Consider the following 25,854-nt stretch of genomic DNA (forward strand, 5'->3'; position numbering starts at 1 on the left):
TTATAAATAAATTTAATAAAATTAAAAAATATATTTTATATTTTTATATAACACAAATTATAATATATAATTTTTTATATAAATTATAATATAAATATATAAATTATTAATATTTCATACGATATAAAAACAAAAATTATCATATTTATTTTAAAATTACATAAACAAACGTGAATACGATATAAAAATTCACAAATAAAAAACAAAACTATGGAAACATAAATTACCATATTTATTTTAAAATTGCATAAACAAATGTGAATACGATATAAAAATTCACAAATAAAAAACAAAACTATGGAAACATGCTTCCCTTAAACTTTAACAACCTCTTTTATACGAACTAAAACATAAAATTAATTTGTTTGTTAGTTGCGTTAACGTTGAATTAGCAGTTGGAGTTGTAATATTGTTTTTTTTTTTTTTTTTGTGAGGAAGACATATACAGTTGAATGTTGAAAGGACAAAAACACCCTTCATTTCAATGTCTTATAATGTATCTGATGAGGTTATTGATGATCGAATGACAGCTAGATTGACGATTCCCGTGAATGAAGTAGGCGACGCGTTAACGCGTGTTTTTCCTTTTATATTTATATTTTCTAATAAAGTGGAAAGATTTTTATTTTTATTTTTTCTTTTCTTTTGGGGAAACAGCTGCACATGGGAGGGGGTGATGTGGGCCCCGCCAACTTACAGCTGTCCTCCAGTTAATTTTTTTCACCAACTTCATTAAATCACCCGCTAAGCAAACCTAACAAAAATGCATTTACCTATAATTAAAAAATAAAGCAATTTTATAAAAAAATTAATACAACTGACTTTTATAATTAAAAGAGCTGACATTTGTTCTTATTTCAACATTTATAATTTTTTTTGCAGTAACTTATGATTTTTTTAATAAAAAAAAAGAAAATTCACAAAGGGATTTTTTTATTTTTATAAAAAATAATTTTAAAAATGTTATCTTTTTTGGTTTTTTTAAAAAAATTTGAAAAATCTTATATTTAGAGTTTTTTTTATGGTTGTTTGTGTAGATTGATTATTGTTAATTGTTTTGTAACTTACTATAAAAATATCAAATCTAATATTTTTAGTTTTTTAATTACATATATATATTTTTTAAATATTTTTAAAAAATATTTAAATTTTAGATATGATAATTATTTTAAAGAATTTTTATTATTTTTGTGAGATTTTTTAATTGATTTTCATGTAAGTTATTTTTTAATTGATTATTTTTAGTTATATTTTTTATGTAAAATTTAATATATATTAGTTTTAAAATTTTAAAAGTTGACTTTTTTTATGAATTAAATATATTTTTACGATTTTTTTTTATTATCTAGAAGTTTTTTTTTATAAAAATATTTGAAGATATTATAATTGCAAACAACATTTCATTCTTTCTGTACTCAACTCTTATTATATTTTTATTACAATTATAATTAAGTAAATAATCTTTTTGAAATTTTTTTTATTTCAAAACATATTATTTTTTAAAAAAATTTAATAAAAATTAAAAACAATAAACAGAAGACTCGTGGCAAACAATGAACTTGCCACATGTCACCGTGCTAAGTTTTAATCTATTAGTTATAGATTCTTCCTCCTTGCTATCCTTGACAAAGGACATAAATTAGCCTCACTCTGTTTTTTCTTGATCAAACACGTAAATGAAATCTAAAAACCAAACACACATAAATTAGCTTTGTAAACTGTAGATGAAAAACAAAAGGATTAGTGCAATATAAACCATTCCATCCAGTATCAGTTACCTGCTGCAATCATTGTAAGCTGAAACCCACTTCACAAACCAACTTTCTCATGATCCTCTAGTCCTCTCTTCTTGACTTTACTCATATTGTTGCTCTCCTCTCTCTTTTCACGCACTGTTGCAGAAACTAAAGTCTCATTTCTAACAACTTCTCATATTTGCACACACAGAGTGAGTGCCAAATTCTTTCTTTCTTTCCTGTTTGCTTGCTTGCTTTAGATTGCAAGTGCAAGTTTTATTGATGGACACTATAGTTAGATTGTATCCCAAGAAATGCTATGATGTTCGCTTATCAACTAAAACTTTGTTGAACTCAGGTGTCTGGACCCACTTCAAAAACTTAACTTGGGAGTGATATATGTTGCTGTAGACCGTAGATAGCCCAAGTTCCTTTTCCTTCAAATTCAGTTTCTAGTGTCTTCCCCATCAGCCTATCATCTTACCCTATCTGCATTTCAAAGGGAAGGCAATGACTGAATGCCAGACCAAAGCAAGAATTTTTTTTCTTAGCGTCAAAGCTAGACAGATCATTCCCTCTTCCCTACTCTTCTTGTTTCGCGATTTCGGACATGCATTAAGAACAAAGATTAGTATTACATCTGGATAGACATTGTTGCACACTACACGATGCGTGTATAAATATGTTATCCTCGGAAGATGCAAAGTACAGCTTCTGGGTCAGTTTTCACTGCCATGGATACTTGCAATAGATGCTTCATTCTTCCATTGGCCTTTTTTATTATTTTCTTCGAAAATTTGGGGACCAATGTCTTTGGTTTTAATGGGAATGAGCAGACTGAAACCATGGTGGAGGAAGCCATGAGTTATTCACCACAATTTAGCACAAGGCACGGGTAACTAATCAGTGGAGCACACAATTTTATAAGAATTTTCAGATGTTCAAGTATCAGTTTCAAGTTTCAACAGTTGCATCTAATGTATTCGTGATTTTACTTTGTTCAGGATTTATAATGTGGAAGACGTGGAAGGTGATGACTGGCAAATGGTGGAGACGAAGGGGAACCAGTTTGTTGTTAATGGTCAACCTTTCTATGTCAATGGATTCAATACCTACTGGCTGATGGTATTTTCAGCTGATCAATCCACGAGAGGAAAGGTCTCTGAATTGTTCCAACAAGCATCTTCAGTAGGACTAACTGTTTGCAGGACTTGGGCTTTTAATGATGGCCAGTGGCGAGCCCTTCAGAAGTCTCCGTCAGTTTATGATGAGGAAGTATTCAAGGTACTAATTTCATTCTGAGTGTTGACATTGCTGTTCAATTTTTTGTGAATTTTGGTTTTGAACCAGTGGCATAGGGCATTCATCAGAATCAGATAATATGGTTTTGTTTGAAAATTAGTGCAGGGCTTGGATTTTGTGGTGAGTGAAGCAAAGAAGTACAAGATCAGGCTCATATTGTCGTTGGTTAATAACTGGGATGCATATGGTGGCAAGGCACAATATGTCAAGTGGGGGAAGGCTGCCGGCCTCAACTTGACTTCTGATGATGAATTCTTCTCTCATCCAACTCTTAGAAGTTACTACAAGGCCCACGTTAAGGTAAGTTCTTTTCAACTATATGTTACAGTGTTGTTTGTTGAATTTGCTGATCAACTCTATTCTCAATGGTTTGACAAAGTGGAGCTTATTGCATGCACATTATATCAGCATGTTGCAAACTCCTACATCAGTAATTACATTTCTGTTTATCTCTGTAATTTTTTTGGCTATGTAGGCAGTGCTAAATAGAGTCAACACATTCACAAATATAACTTACAAGGATGACCCTACAATTTTCGCTTGGGAACTGATGAACGAACCTCGATGCACCTCAGATCCCTCTGGCGATACGCTGCAGGTTTGGTTTTCTTCTAAAAACTAGTGAAATAAAATTAGCTTTGTATATAAGCCACTAAATTCTACTGTTGTTATTATCTTCAAGTCATGGATAGCAGAAATGGCTGCGTACGTGAAGAGCCTGGATGCAAAGCACTTGGTTGAAATTGGACTAGAAGGATTTTATGGCCCCTCAGCACCGTCAAGGACTCAGTTCAACCCCAATTCGTATGCAACTCAAGTTGGAACTGACTTTATAAGAAACCATCAGGCTCTTGGAGTTGATTTTGCATCTGTTCACATTTATGCAGATTCCTGGTAAAAGCTATCACTCGTTTTGGAACTATAGTAAAACATTTAATACTTCCTATAATATATTACATACATTAAGCAAATTCATCAGGCGGGTTAACATTAGCAACATATTAAACTCCAGCATACGCATGTCTCTTCATCATAATATGCTTTTTTGCCTATGCTCATTGTCTACTCTTCTCCATGTTATGCATGTGTCTTAATAGATGATTTAATTAATTTGTGAAGGATTTCACAAACTATTTCTGATGCTCATCTCCAATTCACAACATCATGGATGGAAGCCCACATAGAAGATGCTGAGAAATATCTAGGGATGCCTGTAATCTTTGCTGAGTTTGGTGTCTCTACAAAAGACCCTGGCTACAACTCATCTTTCCGAGACACTCTTATTAGCACAGTGTACAAAACACTCTTGAACTCGACAAAGAAAGGAGGGAGTGGGGCTGGGAGCCTCTTGTGGCAGCTGTTCCCTGATGGGACAGACTACATGGATGATGGCTATGCAATTGTCCTTGCAAAGTCTCCTTCAACATCAAACCTAATATCCCTTCATTCTACAAGACTCGCAATCTATAACTCCATGTGTTCTTGGAGATGCCGTTGGGGTTGCAAGAAGAAAAATGCTTTGGAGGCTTTCCTCTACCATGATGATCTGTAAAACTGTCTATGGATGAAGGGTCCTTCCAGGAAAGATCAAACATATTTAATGATGGTTATTATAGATAACAAACAGCTATTATACATGCAAAATGAGAAATGAAAGAGAAAACGAGGAACAAATAAGATCTTTGTGGAGTTGTAATATGTCAGCAATGGTCTCCACAACATGATTTTCACATTATATCAGCTAATCACACTACTTAATTCCATCAATACTTTCTATCTCTATCTGCAAACTGTTCCAAGCATTTCTTTCCAGCATATCTAGTCCATGTGGATCAGAGCGTGGATACCATACCTGCTGTAAACTTATATGCACATTCCAGACTTCAAACATCGTGTGTAAGCTTTACACACAGGAAATTCTTTTGGCTGTAAGTATAGTAGTTCCTTTCTTTCCCATATAATACCATGCATTCCTAGTAATTTTGTTTGGATTCAGAGCAAGCACAGTAGAACCACAATTCTTTTTAGATTTGCTTCTCTTACTCATTTAGCTTTTCCAATTAGGATGTTAATTGCAATTTTCTTTTGCTGTCACTATTCTTAAGCAGTAACCTTTTAGCAGATTTAGTTGCAAATAGGAAGAAATGTTTATTTCACTTTCACGCGGAAATTCTCACTCAAATAGATTATCAGGCTCTTTGTTCCCAACTTATCATGTTGCCATTTCCCAATCACAGGATTGAATGAGTGATTCAAGGTTACAACCACTTACCAGCAGTAATTAATTATATCAGAACCTAAAATCGGTTAGCTTTAAGCTGGTGGAGCAAGGAAGTGCAATCTAGTGTTTGGCTGTTGCATTTCTGATTACTTCTAACATGCTTTTCTCTGTGTTCCAATGTAATTCCCAACTGATGCCAAAACTATTGTATGACTTTGTGTAACAATTCTCCAGATGACATTGGATAATATGGTCGGTACGTCATGGTCATATCATAACCATGTTTTGGCATTGATTGGGGAAGTAATTTTGCAAAAACTAGAACAAGCTATTTCAAATCAAAATGACAAAAAAGGACCTTCACCTTTGAAAATGAAAATGTGTAACTTGTGATATCAAATCAGCTATTAAAAATTATATCAAGAATGTAACTGTAATTGCTGCCAGGGTAAGTTGAATGCGTAAGTACATTTTGCATACATTGAGCAACTTGTGGAAAGGCTGGCAAGGACCAAAAGAAATATAATGAAAGATCTCGAAAGGGCAAAGATTCACTCAGTCCGCCAGCAGCACATTGGCCTAGTTAAAGCTGAATTTTGAAAGAACAGCAGCTGCCTGGTCACCACCCAACAAAAAGTAAGGATGCCTCAGAGCAGCAGCAGCAGATAAACGCCCCCTTCTAAGGAAACCTCTTTCTGAAATCAACTTTGTTGCTAGGTCCCATCCTCTACCAGACTCAAGATCCAAAATTGTAAAATCGGGCCTTAACCGGGTTTTCTCCCTCCATTGGTTCAAGTCATATTGAACTGCTTTCAATTCTGAATTGAAGTTCTTTAAATATGCTGTTGACCTTAGGGAAGGTATTGCCATTTGTAGGAGTACAATGCCAACGGAATACATATCAAATAGATCAGGACTGTTCAGCTGCAACAATGATTACACTTTCCACTAACTTAGCACTTTGAAAGGCACTTCAAGCATATGCAACTCACAGAAGCAGTAGTATTTTAATACAAACGAAACAACAGAGAAACGATACCTGCCATAAAATCGGAGAAAGAAAAGCAGCAATTGGCTCTGGAGGAGGACTTGGTGTTTCCTCTGGTAGGACATACAGCTCTGGAGGACAATAGTCAGGATCAAGGAGCCCACGGTTGGGTACATAGTTCTTGCCAATGCGAAGGTCAGTTGCTGCCCCAAAATCTATCAGTTTAATCTGTCCTCGTTTCGTCACCACTAGGTTGGCTGGCTTTACATCACGATGAACAATACCTGTGTCATGAATTTTTTTAAGCGAAGCAATAATCTGGCGCATTATTTGCTTGATGATTAATGCATTTCGTTTAACAGATTCTACTCCTTGCAACACACGTCCGAACATGACAGACTCTATGTTTAATGGGAAGCTGCGCTCTTTCATGTAATCAGCAAGTGTTCGGTCCCCCTGTCACATTGACATCTTTACAATTAGTGCTGATTGATGATGCGAGAACAAGAATCCTTACATGAACTGATAACTCTGCAATAATCTTCATGCATTTAAATAGATAAAGATAGAGTTGATTTAATCTTACATTATATTACAAATTTCAGAGTGAATTAACCAGTAAGAACAGGAGATTAGATGAATTTTGCATATTTACAACCGGCTATCGTACCTCAAATTTCCAAACAAGCCACTTCCCACCCTTTATGAATTGTGAATTTGTTTTATCAGCAACAAAACTTCCTAGGAACTCAGCACAAGTCTCAGGAGCTGCTCTTGAAAGCCTGTAATTAAACCATTCCTCATAATCTCCACATTCTTCAGCCCCTTGGACACCAACTTTAACCTGCAGATTCCCAAGAACAAAATTTTACAAAATATTTTTATAGCATCGAAGTTATATTCCAATGTAGAGAGAAGGAAAGCTTAATATCAATATGATTTGTCCGACTAGTGCATTTAAATGATCAGTTAGTTACCTTCTTGAGAATGACCTTCTCCTTAAACCTACCATCCATGTCCAGCGCTTTTCTTCCTCCTCTTTTTGGTACTTTTTCTTCAACAGAAACATTCTTTGGAACAATCACACCAGAATAAACAATACCAAAGGACCCTTCTCCCAGCTTATCCCCAACCAAAAAATCACTCCTCTTCAAGCTCCTCCTACCAGTCAAGCTGTCCAATCCTAGTTGCAGAGGAGCAAGAAGGTAAGCATCAATGGCACCTAGAAGAACACCTGGCCTTGCAGTCAAGTATATCCATGTAAGCCCTGCAAAAACAATGAAACCCCACTTCTGCACCTCTGTTAATTCTCCCGTAACGGTTTCAAACCTAACAAACCCGGATTTCATGACAGGTAATTGAGACAAAGACCGCTCCAACAAATCATCTGGGATGCTGCCAAAGAATGCATTACACCTTCCTGGGTTACATTTGAGACGATTTGTTAAAGTAGAAAGATTAACTTGGGAAATGAACTTCAGAGGAGAGAAGCAAAGAATTTTAGGATTCTGCTGAACTCTTGCTGAAGTAGGACAGAGCAGGGAAGCCATACTGGTTTTTCAAAAGGTGAACTCCTATGTTTTTATCTCTGTTGTTTTTTAACAAGTTGAAATCGAAGCATCAGCGCTAAGCAGAACTGCAGAAGGGCCAGAGGCTAGTCTTTTTCCACGTGTCTTTCATAGATTTATCCATCGAGCACTATATATGTGGATACAAAACAGCCCCGACTTGATTTCCAGTCAGCAAAAAGGTGCTAACTTTAACTGGCACCGGGCCCTTGATCAAAGAAAAAGACAAAGATGGCCTTACAGCTAAGCAGTTATGCTATCGTTCTGTTCTCCTTTCATATGTTTGTCATATCTTTGGAAAAACAGATGGAAACAATCTCATTTGAAAGTGGTGAAGTTAGCAACCTTAAAGTTTCTAAATCGAGGACAGAACATAGTAGTTGAGCTAAAATGCTCAAGTGTAACTAACATTTATAAATGGAGGACAGAACATAATGCAAATATAGAACACTTGGCCTTCTTCCTTATTTGAAACCAGTTTGATTAAAAACGTACTAAATGGGCTTCCAAACTAAATACTATTTCAGGCTTGCTATAAGTGAGCAAAACGCAAAGATCTTTTCAAACACGTAATCGTGTGGTCCAAGCCGAAACACAGTAACAGAGGGAACTACTCTGAAGGAAAGGGTGTTACAGGCCTTATGTAAGTAAAATCAGTGAAAGGGTTTACATTGGTCTTTGGGCTAGAAGCTGGAGAAAACGACACTGGCATGTTAGTCCATCGCTTATCAAAGTTGGCAATGCAATGCTTCCCAGCAACTTCAGGACGAAAACAGGGTTGGATTTCCCTCGCCTCTAGTTTTTTCCAGTTGATTGGTTTGAACCACTTGTGTCGCTTAATTTCCTCACTTCCGGTTGGTCCACTTCCCAGGCGCTTGCTGACATCTTTATGTAGCAGCTAAAACAGCAGAAAACCAATTATCAGTAATCAGTTCCTCAAAAAAAAAAAAAAAAAAAGAAAACCTCCTTGTTCCCACCCCAACCCCCCCCCCCCCCCCAAAAAAAAAAAAAAAAACAAAAATGTTAGCAGGATCACCCACTCATGTTTTGTTTCAAGCAAGGAACGCCAGGTCAATCATCAAACAGAAAAGACACAGTTCTAGACTGGAGTATTTACATTCATTCATGATGTGAATTGAGGATGGAAGGAGATTCCCAACATCCTAACTTACCATCATGAAATCAACCAGAAAGATGCAATAACGTGTTGAACTCAAAACCCAGAGAGGAGGAAATGAGAAACATAAATTAATGTTTTGAATATTTACCCCTTTCAACAGAGAATGTGCTTCACCAGAAAGGAAGGTGGGCAGCTTTATCCTCTCCTTAACAATCTTTTGCTGAATTTTTTCCCTGTTTCCACCTATAAAAGGGGGCTGCAGGAACAGAAAGCAACAAAAATCAATGTTTAATTCCCATAAACTGCCATCACAGCAAGATAGAAACCTCACAAAATGCACCTAAAAAATGTTGAAATAGCAGCAAAAAGAAACATATTTTTTATGTTATTGAGATAAGTTCTTTAAGAGACTTGCAGTTCTATATGACAGGCCTAAGAGGTCATACATAGATGTTACAAAGTCATATGATGTCTTTATCTTGAGCAAAGCATGGCTACCCATTTTCAAAGATAAGTTATGCTTTCAGTTGTCAACCAAGGATATCACACTCCATAGACCTTCTGTCTGACCCAGTGCTTGCTCTTTGCTGTCATTCCTATGTCATTCTCTACGCTTGATATGCTTATCTACAAAATCAAGTAAATTCCTAATATAGGCACCGACATTATGCAGATTCATACCGAAGACCATTTCATCATCAAATACAGAAATCAAGTAAATAAACTGTATGTCCATGCTACCAGTTTCTTAATGAAATTCATCATGATTAGATAAATTTGTTCATTAATGTCAACATTAAGGATCCACAAAAACCCAGTCTACCAAAATTTGCATATAGAAACAAAAGCTATGAAAGAGCAAATAATAAACTGGTAAGTAACAAATCAAAGGAAGTATTTGAACATCCAACAAAGTGACATTTGATACAAAGACAAGAAAGCAGCAAATGATGAAAGCACCTACCTTTCCAGTAAGCATTTCATATAATAAAATCCCAACACTCCACCAGTCAGCAGCCTTATCATGTCCCTTCCCAGTAATTATTTCAGGTGACATATATTCCACTGTTCCACACAATGAGTTTGATCTTGTATTTTCGTCAAATTGCTTAGCCAGGCCAAAATCAGTCAACATTGCCTACAAAAAAAAAATGGTAAAATGATTATTTTTAATTTACTCCTGTTACAGCAGACACAAACAAAGATATATAGATAAAGAGGGAGAAATGAATACATAGCCATCAGCGTCCAAAAGAATATTTTCAGGCTTAAGATCCCTGTGCATTATGCCATTTGCATGAAGGTGCGACACTGCAGAAACAATCTCAGCAGTGTAGAGACGAGCCAGATCCTCTCTGAAAAATAAATGAAACTTACATCAACTATTTGTTGGCCACCTTATAACAATAAAATACAAGAAAAATAGTAATACCTGAAAAGACCATGGTGATAAAGCTGAAAGAAAAGGTGGCCCCCGTTAATGAAATCCAGAACAAGGTACAGCCTATATTTGGTCTGCAAAGGAATATTTTCGATAAAAATCGTTAGCTATAAGGCATGAGCAAATTATAATTCCTTAAATGCATGTTAAAAGCATTTACAAATAAATTTCTAAAGATTAGATTCATGGAAGAGCTAGAAATTACTTGGAATGAGTATTTGAGCTGGACAATGAAAGGATGATCAACTTTTGTTAAAATATCCCTCTCAGCTTTCATGTACTCGGCATGATTCTTCTCCATTATCTTGTCCTTGCGCATGACCTTCATTGCATAAATTTCTGGTGTGCCCTTTTTCCTAACCTGATATACTTTTCCAAATGCACCCTGCCCAACAACCTTCAAAACCTCAAAATCCTCAATGCCTATGCTCCCAACCTTCGAGTGATCTCCATTAACATCTCTAGGGGACTTCTCATCACCACCATCTCCAAAAGAGTGCTCCTCAACTTCGTTGATGGTTTCTTCCTTAACACACTCTATTATATCCACTGAATCCCCCGTCTCACGTAAAGTGAGTTTGCTTAGCTTCAAGGATTGACTGACACAAGAAGAGGGGCCGAACAAAGAATGTGAGCGGCTGTAAACAATAGCTGGTTCATCATAAATGAGCTCACTTGCACCTGCAGCAGAAACGGTGCTGTCTAGTTCACCACAGTTGACTTCTATTGAAGCCTGAACTGGTAGGGGGCCGAACACATCGGAGAAATCTAACTCAACCTGCTCGGGTGCAACAGCTCCTAGAGGAGGAAACAGGAACTTAGGATCAAATGTTTTACATGTACGACCCTTGGTCAAACCAGTTAACTGTGAGGAAACCATATCATCAAAGAGGCAAATTGGCTAACTGAAACACGACTGATGAGTAAGGCTCAACCCCCCCCCTCTCAAAGTCTCCTAAATGTGCACTACTGCAGAACTCCTATCAATGGCCTTGATCAATATAAAGCTGACGTATGTGATAGGAGTTCCAAGAAACTTTGGAAGCAAGCAGAACAAGATCCAGAAGAAGAAGTTGTTCTTGTTTCCCGATTCACAGGAAACAGTGGATGATCCAGTGGTTCTTGAATTCATGAAGAGCATGCAATCAAATCTACCATTCAAAGTTCACAAAAAGATCCTAAAATTAGAAACAGAAAAATAAAATGATCTTACTTTTCTAACATAACAACGATAATCAAGAAATTGATTCAACTAAAAAAATTGGAAACAATTCAAAATTTGATCTTGTTTCATTAATGATGAATTATGGGTAAAGCAGAAAATCAAAACTTTTGAAGAGAAAATTACCAAGATCAAAAGAAGAAGTTTAGCATGTAAACTGAATTCAAAAGTTGAAAGTTCATAGGCCAACCATATAACAAGGTGGGGTTTTTTTTTTTTTTTTCTTTTGGATTAGCCTTGAAACCAAATTGAAAACTTTAACACCCGTTTTGTTCTGGAAAATATTTACGATTTGAAGTCCCTACATTTACTCTAAATATGATCAATAAAATAGGAAAAACGACTAAATTTGTAAAATTGACGTTTACAAGGATTTTCCAAAGCCAAAACAATTGTTGGCTTTTTTTTTTTTAAACGTGAGCTTAAAGAAATCTAAAGATGATTAATGAACAGAAACATGATAAAGATTAAGGAAGAACAAACGCATGCAGAAATTTGACTACTTGATAATATTCTCAAACAAAGCTAACAACTTGTTAGTTGTATTATAAAAATGAAAAAAAACCATCAAACCCAAAACCAAATACAATATTCAAGGTCATCTAACAATAAGGACGCCATGATCCATCATACACGTTTGTTTGTGCAACGAGTAACATGTAAAAAGAAAGAGCAGAAAGAGATAAAGGCAAGGTTAAAGTGAAAAGAGAAAAGAATTACCTGGGAAGGGAACGAGGGAAGGGAGAAGACGGAAGAAGGGATGGTGAAGCGTAAGGGAACTGCTTTCTTTGGTTTCTTCTACGAAACGAATGCTTCAGGGATGAAGCAACGCGACGCCGCCACTATATAAAACAATAACAACCCTCCGCTTATTCTGTTCTTTGTTTTTTGTTTAATTTAATAATATGAATGCATTGAACGTTCACTTGGCTTATTTATAACGGTTGATCGATTAGGTCGCTTTCTTTTAAGGGAAAAAAAAAAATCTACTTTGACCCAATTCGAATATGCTGCTATTCCGATTTTTATTCGAGATGGATTGGCATGGCGGAAATTATGCTTTTTTTCCTTTTTGAGTTGGCAGGCAGCCTACCGTGAGAAAATCACATTCTAAAATTACGAGAATGCCCTTTGCATTTTTTTTTGGTCAAAAAGAGATTAGGACCTACGGAAAAAAAAGGCATGATGCCTTATGCGCCGTGGGTTTAATATCGGATTAAATTTGATTAGATTTTTTTAAATATTATATAATATTATAAAATTTTAAATTTTGATTTAAATTCAAATAAAATTTTTATTAGATTTAAATTAAATTAAATTAAATTTTATCGATTTAATTCGATTTAATTTATTAATTTTTATATATTATTTTAATATAAAATTTTAATATATTTAAATAAATTTTGATATAAATTTATTAATTTTATTTTATAAAAATTTAAAATAAATATAAAAATTAAAATATATATAATTTGAATCGATTTAATCTTTTTTAATTTTTTACTTCTTAATTTAAAACTTGATCCAAATATAACATATATATTTAATATTCGAATCCTTTGAATTGAATAAAAAAAATCATTCAAACTTAATCAAATATTATAATTTTGGATTAAGTTTAAGATATTTTTTTTTCTCATCCCTAAATTTGGCCCTCAATTTGAAATCCATATAGCTCTAACAAGAAAGTTTGAGCATGTGTTACTGCATGCTAGTGAATCAAGTTGATGTAACAAAAATTTTCAATTCAATTTGAATTTAGTGTTTCAATTAAATTTTAATTTGATTTTAAATAAAAAAATAAATTTTTTGAATTCATTTAATAAAATTTAATTTGACTTTTATATTTAATTTTAAATTTGATTATGTATTTATACTCAATCTCAAATTAATATATATAAATAAAATAATATTTTTAATTAAAATAATAAGATATATTAAAATTTAAAAACTTTAATTGGAATTACTTTAATAAAAAAATTTTAACTATTCCAATTAAATTTTACTAAATAATAATTAATTTAAATTTAAATTTAAATTTTAGCTACAAATTTAAATAACTTATAAATATTAATATATTATTTATTCCTTTACTCTGGACCCCTTTTTAAACTTGGAAATTCAACACTTAATAACTAACAAATTCCAGGTACCCATTTCCCAATTATTACAAACAATGGCAGATTACAGCTTATTTAATGCAATATGGAAGCAACACCATCTCCAAGGTCAGGCTCAGAGGGAGAGGGTTATAGTCACTTGGAGTTTGAAGACAAAGGGGACAATGAATTGGAGCTCTGACGACGTCGCAGCGATGCTAGCTTGGAGAAAATTAGTAACGAGGAATTGAAGGGTGAGAATGGGAGTGGAAAAAGTGGGGATGAATTGGTAAAAATGGGAAGGAGGAGGCAAGTGATGAAGAGTTCAAATATGGTGGCAAAGCAAGTGATAAGTATCCAATCTGCTCAAAAGCTTAGGCTTTCTGTCTCGATTATGGGTGGATACCACTTCAGCCAGTACTTTGCTCTCCACATTTTTATTATTATTCCATGTTATTGTGTTTTATTGCCAATTTGCAGCTGAATTTGGAATTTTGGGTTTCATTGTATATCCAGGAAATATTTCATTACTACGAGAATCTTTACGGCTGAGTTCGGTTGTTTCTTTTACTATTCACGTTTTGATTCCATAGGTATAAAGCAAAAAGCTTTACCGGATAAAAAAGCAAGTACTAATATTTTGCACAGTTAAAAATTGAAACTTTAACTTTTTGAATACCAAAATGTATGATTTTGTTTCTATATGGAACAATTATGTTTGAAAATGTTTTGAATTTAGCCAATTGTTTATTTTAAACAAACAAAATTTTGCTTTTTACTCTTTGCCTTGTTGATTTTTAGAGAAACAATAGTATGTAGCAAAAGTTACAACCAAAAGTGAACCTAGGTTATTTGGGCAAGTTGTTAATACATATTTATTGTTAATTTTTTAGTGGCTGGTGTTGGTTGTGGAGTTGAGGCCAACCTTGCTTGCTGGGGAATCAGAAAGGTTTCTTCTACAAGATTTCGACAAGCTAATGGATTAATATGTTTTTCATATTTGGATTTAAATACTGGTAATCACATTCCAGTCTGTGGTTCATGTCTGATGTCTGTATAAATTTGCGGTTAACCATGATAGAGTGTGTGTCTCTAAGTCAGGGACTATGCTTGCCTTCACCACTATTTCAATTAACTTCCTTGCATGTAATTTTATTCATAACAGTTTTCTTTTTCTGATAGTATGTAATTTTTTTTCCTTTTTCTTTCAAGGGTTGGTGATGTTGTGCTTGTTGAAGATGAGAGAGTGATGGAGAATGATTTTAAAATGCTTAGACATGAGACTCTGGTAGGTGGTGTTCCTTACCTGTCTTGCTTCCTCTGTTTGAATGTAAATCTCATCGTTTGTGATCTATAACTTGCTTGATTATTCTTCCCTCGTTATTATATTAAAGTTTTCTTGTATAGCATAGAGTGCTTTGTGCTAATATTCTGCCATGGGTTTCATCGTAAGAAATTGACCCATATTTGGTATGATTAAGAGATGACATCTAGTTGTTCATTTGAAGTGAAATTTTATTGGTTCAGCTTGCAACTTTTAGTTGTTTTAGAACGTAGACTTGAATTGCAAGTTGGATTTTAGTTCTTATAGATTGCAACCATTGACTGTTGAAAAATGTCATGGTTCTGTCATCTATGGAAATTAAACAGAAAACTAGAAATCTTTCCATGTCTCGGAGTCAACTAGTTTTTATTTTCACTAAATTTGAAATTTTGCACAAATTGATTTTTTAAGTGATAATTCATATTTTTCCATAGTTTATTGATATATGAGTGAAGCTGATGTACTAAATTCCCATAAGATATCAAAATTTCCCTTTTGTTATGGCTGTTAGGAATCGGCTTTTTCTTTATATTATATCTTAGTTTTTATTTTTTAAAGCTCAATTTTTTATGTTTCCTAGGTAGGATACAGAGTTGTAACACCAGGACATCGAAACATTGGGAAGGTGAGTGTGCACTTTATGCACTAGAAACTTGCTGCTTATTTCAGTTTGCTTTATAATTATCTTATCATATATCTCATATGATTGTAGGTGCGAGGCTATACTTTCAACATTAATTCAGGGGCTGTTAAATCTCTTGAGCTGGATTCTTTTTGGGATATCCATCATTCCATCAAGTTTGGTAGTCTTAATGCCTTTTTTTTTTTTTATGTAGTTAATATCAAGTCGTATAAGAATGTAGATTACCAGTATTTTTACTGTCATAACCAGATTATGATTCCAGGTGAGCACTTATGTATTGCTTGTTGAAGATGTGCTGGAAGTTATTGCTGACATAGTAGTTGTTCATGAAGCTGCAGCCTCACGCATACAGAGCTTGACAAAGGCATCTTACTTGTCACTGAGTTTCTATTTGAAAGTACTTGCTTGCGAATTTCTGTTTTGGATCCAGTGATGAAGTTTGAAAGTAACCTTTGTCATTTTGAATGTATGTTAGTAGAGATGCATGCCTATTGGGCTCAGTTTAACTCAGCAACACCACCTTTATGCAACATTATTTCCATGTACATGCACTTAGAAAAAAGCTTAATCTAGCCCCTCCAATCTTAACTAGAATCTTCTATTGTGACAAACAAGCAACTTTTCCTGAGTCTGGTTGACAAGCACACATCTTTTCTACTCTTGGGACAATGTTTCTTCCATATATAGTAGTGTATCAACATCTCATATGATTACCATGTTTATACCAATAAGTGCACATTGTTATGATCTATGGATTACTTCCTAATTCTTTTGAGATCTTTTTTCATAACTACTTCTCAGTTCTAGGGATCATTTGGAGATGCGCAATGCTACCTGCTTGTCAATGACAATATATATATATTTTTTTTGACATTTGATTCTGTATGTGTTTGATATGTGCCGGTAACTCAAACTTGGTTTAACACACTAAGTTGACTAATAAGTTTTCTCATAAAGTTAGAGAAGCTGATATCTGCTTACGGTGAAAATGTTGCCGTCAGACATGTTTGCCAATATTTTTCTTTTTTATCTATAATTTAAATCCTGCCATTATTAAAATCTCAGACCTGCTTACGCCAGGGTTTCTGGGATGCCAAGAATGCTGGTATTTCCATAGATGAGCACACAGAATATGCTGATGATGAAGAGCGGGTCAGGTTTAGTGATGGTTGGAGAACTCGAAGGGGCCAGAATTCAGGTTCAAAGATGAGGGAAGCAGATGATGATTGGGAATTTCCAACGGATTACTTGTGACTAGGTTTAGGTCCCCATGCTTGATCCTTTTCTAGCTTTCTTTCATATGTAGATTATGTGAAATTGAAAATTGAAGCCATTCCTCACATGGTTATTGTAATGTTCTCTGTTAACTTTCTTCTCAAAGCTAGTGCAGACAAGGAAAAATAGTGGTATTATTGTATTGTTGGAGTCATTTTGCACAATTTGTTGCAGAATGGAATGGAACACCTGAAACCCAAGGATAGTCATACAACATAAAAGTATATAATATAACATATGTTCAATTTGAGGAATACATGGTTTTGATTGAATCTGAAAAATGAAATGGCAATGAAGCAATACACTGAATAGCATTTGTCATAATCCTTACAAGAAGTGGTGGTCCATGCTGGTCAGTGACTAGCATTACGGTATCCTATTAATTCAATTATTTTTAAAAAGTAATAGCCGTTAGCGCCTGCATCTGTTCAAATTCAAACACTCTTTTATTTTATCTGTCTCTCGCCCTTTCCTTTTCTTATCTTTCCCATTTGTCCTTGTCTCTCCAAAATCCCAAGTCTCTAAGAATGGCGACTGCTCAGTTTCATCTCAGCGGACGCAAACCTCTCCAGCCAAAGAACACGGCCACCAGCAATGACAATGTGGTAGTGAAGCAAATAAAGTCAAAGCCCAAACAAGAATTTTGGGTGGACGATTCCGACAAGGAGAACCAGACACACCATCCCATACCTATGACCATGTTTGCTACACCCACGAAGAAGATGGAGGCGGCGTTGGATTTGGATTCGTCGTTGGCGGAGGAGCTGAGCGCCATTAGGAAGAAGATGGAGCGGCTGAAGTTGGATAAGGAGAAGACAGAGAAGATGTTGAAAAAGAGGGAGGCTACGCTGCATTTGCAAATGAAGGAGATGGAAGAAAGAGGGCAGATTCAGAAACAGCTCGAAATGGAGGTTGATAGATTGTTCAGATTAAAGGAGCTCAAATCTTATTGCATGGTAATTACTAAACTAAAGCAACCTGGGAGAGTTTTTAACTTATTTATTCTTACAAACTAAACCAGATTGACTTGTTCAATTCATTGTTGGCATTGATTTTGAATTCAGAGGATATCTCCAATAAAATCACTGAGGGAGAGACAACAGGGTAGGAAGATGATTAATGAAGTGCAGTCGCTGGTAAGTTGTTTTGAGTAATACAAGTAAAGAGAGTAAAACTGGAACCCATAATTTCATTTCTTTCTGATTTTTTATTATTCAATCTTTCAGGAAATAAGGGCTGCAGATTGGGAGGAGGAATCTGTGGATGAAAACACATTGCAGAGTCCAACCCCATCAGATTCTTCTGAGTAGCTGTATAATTACGGAGCTTTTGATTTTCGTTTTGGTTTTTGTGTTTCATTATTTCTCTTAATGTTTTGCCATTTTGAAATGAAATAATATAATATAATAATATCTCATTATAGTAACTGATCTTGTTGGAAATTCAAATTCAAAGGTGCTCCTCTCTCTTTTGACTTTAGATCTTCTTTCAATTCTTTTTGCCTTGGGTGGGACTCATAACAAAGTTATTAATATCGTTTTGAATAACTTTTTAATTTTTAAAAAAATTGTATATATCAATATCAATTATTTTGATAAATTATTTTTAATTTTTTAATTTAATACAAATATATTTATAAATATACGTGAATTTATATATTATAATATTATTATTAATAAACCATAAAGTAAATATGTAATATATTCAAATTAAATAAATAAATTTCAAAATATAAAAAATATTATCATTAATTTTTCATGACATTTTTAAACACTTAATCCAATCATATAATAATTAAATAAATATTTTTTTCATATAAATATTAAAATAAAATTGAATAGATGAAAAATATTAATTAAAACTTTATGATAATTAAACTTTATAAAAAGAGTATAATTATTTTCTTAAAAAAACTAAAATCTTTGTAAACTTTAGTTTGAAAAAATAAAATTATAAATTATAAATTTCGAATAGACAAAAATAAATTTTTAAAAATTTAAACTAAAAAATAAAAACTCAACTATTAAAAAATTATTTTGTTAATTATTTTTATTTTTATTAAATTAAAAATAATTATATAACAAAATATAAGTTAAAAATTATTAAATATATTTCATATTCACGTATCAATTGAAATATATTATTCTACTAAAATAAATCAAAATTAATAAAAGCAACTAGTATCATCTTATATCAAATCCGATACAAAAACTTTATCTTTAAATATACCATATTTTGATATAACTAAAACGCACCGATCATACCATCGGTAACAAAACGAAATTATCAACTAAGCTCTCGTGATTAAACCATACAAATCATTGTTCTCATACAAACTCTTTTATACTGCCTACGCACATATAAGACCAAACAAAATATCAGAAGCTCAAATATTCTTTTTCTTCTTTATACAAAGCTTCTTTTAAACTTTGGAATAGATGTACCAGGGTGACCAAAAGATCAAATCACATACCAAAATCCCATCAAATAATGTAAAAGAAAAAAAAAATCATGGAAATGGTACAAAATAACAGCCATTGGAAAAATTAAAGCATGCCTTTATAGGATTGTTGTTGGTGCACTAAGAAATTAAAGAGTCCTAATTCTACTACCAGCATCCTCCCTACCCTTTCGAATCAAATACATCATCTAAAGGGGTTACGATAAAAGAACAAGCATTAGGCACTTCACATGAAATGCCTTCGACAAACAGAGACTGACATAAAGAAATAGCCAAAGCCTCTGGTTGCATCCAAGCTCATCTTTGCCACAAGATGTGAAACAGCTGAGTGATGATTTTGCAACAATCATCCCTCAAATACCTAGTTATCCTTAAGAAAGTCCCTATAGCAGATAAATATGAACGAAAGATTACTTTAAAGTCAATGACCACAAACTCAAGACAAACAGAATGAAGTTTCCAAGATGATCAACCCTAATGAATGAAGAATCTCCAGATTCCACTAACAGAACTTCCAATGGTTGTTGCAGTTTACACACGTTACATAGGTTGTCATAGGTTCATCTGCACTCCTTGTCTGCATTTGATAGTATGTGGTCTTGCGTTGACCACAACGACCACACTTAAATTGATCAGTTGTGGCCTTTGGTGCACCACCACGCTCACAATCAAATAAAGCTCTTTCTTTTATTTCTTTATTTTCACGTTGCCTTTGCTCACTGGCCATTTCCTCTGGGGTCATAGTAATAAGCCTATCCGGCTTCACTTCTCCCAGAAGAACCTTCCTCCTTAAATCTGGATTGTTTGGATCCTTCACGTTGAACATTATAGATCTGTACTTAAATTTCTGGGGGCCATTTGATTTACCCATCTTCTCAAACATCACAGATTCTACAGATACAGCAACCCGGATGGGATCACAAGCATTCACTTGATCCAACATGTCCTCATCAGTCTCACTGGGAACTTTAGACAAGGCTTCTACAAGAATCTCCCGAAATTTGTCACGCAAAGGATCATTACATTTGACCAATGATGTCAGCTTCGGAGGACCAGCAGGTGGCTGTGATGGTTTCTTCACATTCGACATTTGTCTCTCATCATTATAAACCTTTTCAACCTTACCAGTCTCTCCTCGGTGCGTCTTCTCAGCCATTGCAGTATCTCCATTTGCTTCCTTTTTCTCAACTTTGATGGGCTTTGTTGAATCACCTTTAGATGTTTTCTCAACCTTTACGGTTTCTGTATTGGAGAGCTTTTCAGCCTTCACAGCACTGGGCTTCTGAATTTTCTCAACCTTGACAGTACTAGTGGTGCCATTTTTCTTAGTCTTGGTAGTCTCTTCAATAACAATTTTTTTCCATAACTCAAGCAAGTCAGAAGCCACAGTATGGATCTTCTCCCTAGGATGTTTTGTGAGAGGTCGAAGCCTTTTTCCAACCTGCAATATATATGGGAGTAAAATTTTTCTGAAATATAAACATTCACTAGGATACATATAACTAAGTATATAACCACATCAAGAAGCAGATGATAATGACTAGGTAAAGACCCACTAATAGGTTGAATTTGCCACCATTATTATACAGCTATCATCAGATCTGACTATAATTACAAGGATCTCCTTCATTGTCATTGGGCAACATCTTCAAGAAGATAGAATTAAACTATAACTACCTACAATGATAGTGGTAATAGCTGGGAATTTTAAGGCTCAATCATATACCAAAATTGGCTTTCTATTGTTAGTATGACAAGATACCTAACACATTTTTCATGATAAATCTACACATGAAAAATAATTAAAGAACAAGGCCTGTTGTTTTTCATACATGAAATGCAAAAGCTTTTTAACATGCTTGATTGGGAAGAAAACAGGATGCTACAAAAGGTGTATTGAAAATGAAGGAGAGAGACACTGTGTTCCCTTACTTAGTGAGAAAGAAAAGTAAGAACAAACAAAATGTGATGGATAGATGTTTTCCCACCAACACAATAAATAGATTGAGGGTAGGGTAAATGAGGAAGGTATTCGATATACCTTACGATTTTCAACTCTTTACTCGTAATTTTATGAGAAACAAAAGGAAAACAGCACAATTTTGGAAAATAATAAAGATGTATATTTGTTATTGCCTCATCCACTTCTCTATCATTTCTTCTAGTCAGTAGTCACAATCATACTATAAACAGGGGAGCCTTCCTTTGGCAAGAACATAACACATTAAAGGCTAAAGCGTCAAAAATGCCCTTGAACAAAAATTCAATGATCATCCAAGCCCTTATCGTTTTATTGCAATCAATTAAACCGTCAAACATCTATTTTAATCAATTGAGCCCTTATTAAATAAAAATTGGTTAACCATCAACATCAATTTCTGACTAGTCAAGCGCTCAATTGATCTGAAACAGAAAATTCAGAGTTTGATTTGGTTGCAATCAAATGTCAGAGACTTAAATGATTATCGAATTTTTGTTTGAGGGCTCTTTTGACCCTTTTGCCTACATTAAACTATTCCTATATTTAGTAACTGAAGCATGTGTAATTCAACTGCCCTAAGAATCTAAAAAGTAGCATTATCAAACTCCACCAATTTGTGCGTCTGGGCGTGTCCAAAATCAAAAGAATTATTTAACCCAATATAGTTTATTCACACTTGAATTAATCCAAGGAAACCAATTAAATCAGCTTCTCTAACGTTTATAAACGGCACTACATATATATGTTATTTGCTTCCGTTTAAAGAAAAAAAAAAGTTAATTTCTCAACCTACCAAGTAATTGGAATATTTCGTAAAGATTCACAAAATTAAAATAAAGATAAACTCAGAGACAAATTAAAATCTATATATGAGATTATTGGTTCATCAGAATTTTAAAAAATAATAACAATTATATTAATTTGGGGAAAGTGAAAAACCTGAGTGGAAACAAGAATATCGTATGTGACGGGGAAAGCCTTGAGCTGTTTCAAGGCGTCAACGCATCTGGAAACTTCAGGGCCGTTGGAGGAAACGGCATCGGAGGCAACCAAATCAGCAGCTTTCTTGGCGGCCTCGAACAAATCCACCAGCTCCCTCTCCATTCGCCAAAGCGGAATAACCTAGAGTGAAGAAAGATAAAGAGATCTGTAGGGTTTCCTCTCCCTCACTTCTTATAAGGATATTTTGAAGAGAGATCAAAACCGAGAAGGAAAGAGAAACGTTTCGATTTTGATTTGTTTTATTTCGTTTGGTTTGGTGTTTTGGACCGGACTAGGTCAAGATCAGGGCAGAAACTTAGGGATGGGGATTTTGGAAATACGTATCGAACGGTTACTGTTCTCAGGCTAGTATTGATCAAAGGGAATGGACGGTTTGTTTCGTTTCCATTATTTGGGCTTTGTCCTGGGCCTGGACCGTTGGGCTTTTATATCTGCTTAATCCTGTGCTTGGTGAGAAATAATAAGATCAGCACAAAAAGAAAAAGGAAATTAAAAGGGACTTTGTGTCCTTTTTTGTTTTATACTAGAAATATTCTTGCGCCTTGCCGTAGGTTTATTATTTGCATGTAATAATTAAAGATTAAAATATATATCTAAATAAAAATCTTAAATGAGGATTTGAAAAACTCTAACTCAATGAATTATTATATCCTTAAATTTTATTACATTATCCACAAAAGTTCGAGAACCAATAATTAAAGTAATTATAGTAATTTTGTTATTTATTTGAAATTTATGTAAAATACATAACATGAAAAAAAAAAGATAATTTAAAATTCTTATGTTAAATCTACATTCCTAAATTTATTTACATTGTTAATAAAAAAATAAGTTATCAATAAAAATATCAATGGCATGTCTATGCTTAATTTGTAGCAGTGAATTTTAATTTTAGAAATGGATAAGTATAAAAGAAATAAGATGATATACCTTATTTTAAGTTGTGTTGTTTCTATTTTATTAAAGCCCACATATATTTTTGTTACAAAGATTATAGGAAGAACTCATTTAAAATAAACATGAGTGAGTTAACATATTAAGAGTGTGTTTAGTACATAAGATTATGATACGATAAAATAAGAAGGTATTATGATTAATATTAGATTAAATAATGTTATACTATTTTGTGTTTGATATATACAAGAATTAGGATATGGTAATTTATTTATTGATCAAAATTATCTTTCATTAAATTTATATAATTTAAATTATTGATATAATTTTTAAGAATATAATATGACACATAAGTTCAATCCCATAGATTAAAATTAATCTTTTCCATTTTGAAATGCTAAGAGGATAATTAATCCTCTTTATAATCGTATATATTTTTTTAGATATATTCCAAATATAGTATAAGATAGTTATCATCATATCTTATTTATCATCCTATATATTATAGATGACTCAAGGCTATGTTTGGTGTAAAGAATGATTGACAAGATAAGATAGGATAATAATCATTTTATACCATATTTAAATTGTATATATAAAAAAAGGGATATGATTGCAATGAGGATTAATCATCTTCTTGACATAAAATGATTGAATCATTCTAAAGTAAAAAGGATTAATCCATGAATTGAATTTACATGTCCTATTATATCATTAAAAATTATATCAATAATTTAAATTATATAAATTTTAAGGAATGATAATTTTGACTAATAAATAAAATTATTCTACCCTAATCATTACACATATTAAACATAAAAAAATGATGATATTATTTAACCTAATTATATTTATAATATCATTTTTTCTTATCTTATCATACTCTTTTGCACCAAATGCACCGTAAATTTAATAAAATAAGCACTTGATACAACATAACACACATTTTAAAGGAAAGAAAGGGAAAAGTGTTACCTTTGTAGCTTTTGAAAACTGTGCCAGCAAAGATCACAATAGGATTGTTGTGCTATTTAGTAGTTGTTTTTCCTTTATCTTTGAAACCATCTCAACCCACATTATAACTTTGAGAATCTGACCACTATGTTGAGGAATGAAATTCGAGTTATGAATGTGATAAATAAAAAAATAATATGAATATGTTCCACATTTTTTACTTAAGTTCTCAAAATGACATATCATGTTTGGTGATCGTTTGTTGTTATACAATTAATATTATGGTTGATGTAAAATAAAATGTGAATACATTACTTAAATATATGAGATATATAAGAAATTATTATTCAGATGATTTACTCTCAAGCTTTGATATGAGTTTTCAATGTTTAAAACAAAACTAATAATAAAAGTTCTCGTAATTACACTTATAATAAAGATAATAATGATTTAAAAAAATTATTTCATTTACTGTTTGTGAATTTGAAAATTTATACTAATGATATATGAAATATTAAATTTTTATTTTATAAATGTGATTATTAAATTTGTATATTTTTTCACCACTTTATGACCATTTTAACCCTAAGTAAATCAATAAACCTTTAAAAAATCTGTATGAATATATAAGATTAATAATTAAATTGATGTCACGAATCAAATTAATATTAATTCAATTGATGAAATTTTATAAGAATTTAACACAATATTAAAATTTTAGCGCATAAAAGTAGAATTATATTAGTAATTTAACTTTCTAAGTAAGTATAAAAATTATTTTATACAATCATACAATGAAAAATAGGATATTCAGTTCAATGGAAAATTTTTTTATCTACTGTCCTATGCTAATCAAATGCACTTTATATTATGAAAATGTTTATTAACTATAAGTTTTTTTTTTTTTTTTTTAAGTTGGATTTGTTGTATAATTTTTTATTATATGAAGGGTTCTTCACATTTACATGAATTACCTAAAATCTTTTAGTGTTATTATCAAAAAATAAAATTTTTTATTATCGTCACCTAATTTATAAATTAATTTAAAATATTGAAAAAACCAATAATTTGAAACCTAACATTTTGAACCAATCATTGTCAGATAACTGATAAACAAGTATGATCACTAATCATGTTAAAACTTAAAAAATTAAACTTGATAAACTCTAAAATCTAGAAACGGTTTGAACTGAATGAAAATTTTAATTTATCCAGAAAATTATTACGGATAAAGATGAAATTTCGTAAAAAAAAAAAGTACAAAAGGGCAATTTTGGTAAGACAAAGATTTCAGAGACATAAGCTAGAAGTTGGAAGACAGTTGCACACGTTTCTGGGTTGCGAACATCTTTGCTGAGTGAGAAGATCGGCGACCAGCAGTTTTGTCTCTCTAGTTTTACTTCCTGCTAATCACCATCTCAGCCACGCAATTTCTGGTCTCCACCCCCTGCCTCGAATCTAACGGCTAATACTAGATAACACTAGATCACAAGAGTCAGAGCCCTAGGGTCATTTTAGGAAATTCATGACAACCTTGTTCTTTCATTTTTTCGTTTTCTAAAAAAAAAAGGAAAGAAAATCCGAATTTCTGTGCGGAGAAGAAAAATGGTGGACGTTTTCTGG

General features: G+C 33.0%; 5 protein-coding genes and 1 pseudogene across 9 annotated transcripts; 3 read left to right on the plus strand and 3 right to left on the minus strand.

Annotated features, from left to right (window-relative positions):
• The first annotated feature begins 1,769 nt into the window (after positions 1–1,769).
• Positions 1,770–6,606, plus strand: LOC111307610 (mannan endo-1,4-beta-mannosidase 6-like). Of its 2 annotated transcripts, none has more exons than XM_022905648.2 (6): positions 1,770–2,631; positions 2,741–3,020; positions 3,144–3,338; positions 3,514–3,636; positions 3,721–3,932; positions 4,158–6,606. In XM_022905648.2, the coding sequence occupies exons 1-6, from the start codon at positions 2,435–2,437 to the stop codon at positions 4,588–4,590; spliced, it is 1,440 nt and encodes a 479-aa protein (XP_022761383.1). In that variant the 5' UTR covers positions 1,770–2,434; the 3' UTR covers positions 4,591–6,606. The 2 variants fall into 2 exon arrangements, with proteins under 2 accessions (XP_022761383.1, XP_022761384.1); XM_022905649.2 differs by having other exon boundaries at positions 1,786–2,625.
• STN8 (Protein kinase superfamily protein) lies at positions 5,625–7,596 on the minus strand. Its single transcript, XM_022905645.2, has 4 exons — positions 7,225–7,596; positions 6,918–7,091; positions 6,299–6,703; positions 5,625–6,183 (listed from the first exon to the last, which is right to left on the minus strand). The coding sequence occupies exons 1-4, from the start codon at positions 7,594–7,596 to the stop codon at positions 5,839–5,841; spliced, it is 1,296 nt and encodes a 431-aa protein (XP_022761380.2). The 3' UTR covers positions 5,625–5,838.
• Positions 5,625–12,505, minus strand: LOC111307609 (serine/threonine-protein kinase AtPK2/AtPK19-like). 3 transcript variants are annotated; one of them, XM_089751416.1, is made up of 11 exons: positions 12,319–12,505; positions 10,582–11,527; positions 10,368–10,450; positions 10,170–10,290; positions 9,900–10,073; positions 9,084–9,191; positions 8,486–8,713; positions 7,225–7,667; positions 6,918–7,091; positions 6,299–6,703; positions 5,625–6,183 (listed from the first exon to the last, which is right to left on the minus strand). In XM_089751416.1, exons 2-8 carry the CDS (start codon positions 11,254–11,256, stop codon positions 7,593–7,595), a joined length of 1,464 nt encoding a protein of 487 aa, XP_089607542.1. In that variant the 5' UTR covers positions 11,257–11,527; positions 12,319–12,505; the 3' UTR covers positions 5,625–6,183; positions 6,299–6,703; positions 6,918–7,091; positions 7,225–7,592. The 3 variants fall into 3 exon arrangements, with proteins under 3 accessions (XP_089607542.1, XP_089607543.1, XP_089607544.1); XM_089751417.1 differs by having other exon boundaries at positions 11,725–12,320; XM_089751418.1 differs by lacking the exon at positions 9,084–9,191.
• Positions 12,506–13,709: 1,204 nt separating this feature from the next.
• LOC111307192 (uncharacterized) lies at positions 13,710–17,018 on the plus strand (annotated as a pseudogene). Its single transcript, XR_016331897.1, has 6 exons — positions 13,710–14,114; positions 14,910–14,985; positions 15,602–15,646; positions 15,734–15,824; positions 15,927–16,028; positions 16,745–17,018. The product of XR_016331897.1 is annotated as an uncharacterized LOC111307192 (transcript).
• A 293-nt stretch (positions 17,019–17,311) lies between these two features.
• Positions 17,312–18,412, plus strand: LOC111307191 (uncharacterized). Its single transcript, XM_089751419.1, has 3 exons — positions 17,312–17,895; positions 18,004–18,075; positions 18,166–18,412. Exons 1-3 carry the CDS (start codon positions 17,467–17,469, stop codon positions 18,247–18,249), a joined length of 585 nt encoding a protein of 194 aa, XP_089607545.1. The 5' UTR covers positions 17,312–17,466; the 3' UTR covers positions 18,250–18,412.
• Positions 18,413–19,476: 1,064 nt separating this feature from the next.
• On the minus strand, positions 19,477–22,586 carry LOC111307613 (transcription elongation factor TFIIS-like). Its single transcript, XM_022905658.2, has 2 exons — positions 22,321–22,586; positions 19,477–20,841 (listed from the first exon to the last, which is right to left on the minus strand). The coding sequence occupies exons 1-2, from the start codon at positions 22,483–22,485 to the stop codon at positions 19,903–19,905; spliced, it is 1,104 nt and encodes a 367-aa protein (XP_022761393.1). The 5' UTR covers positions 22,486–22,586; the 3' UTR covers positions 19,477–19,902.
• Positions 22,587–25,854: the final 3,268 nt, after the last annotated feature.

This window comes from Durio zibethinus, chromosome 22 (genome assembly GCF_047325235.1).
Source record: "Durio zibethinus cultivar Kanyao isolate XHJ-2024 chromosome 22, ASM4732523v1, whole genome shotgun sequence".
Classification (NCBI taxonomy): domain Eukaryota; kingdom Viridiplantae; phylum Streptophyta; class Magnoliopsida; order Malvales; family Malvaceae; genus Durio; species Durio zibethinus.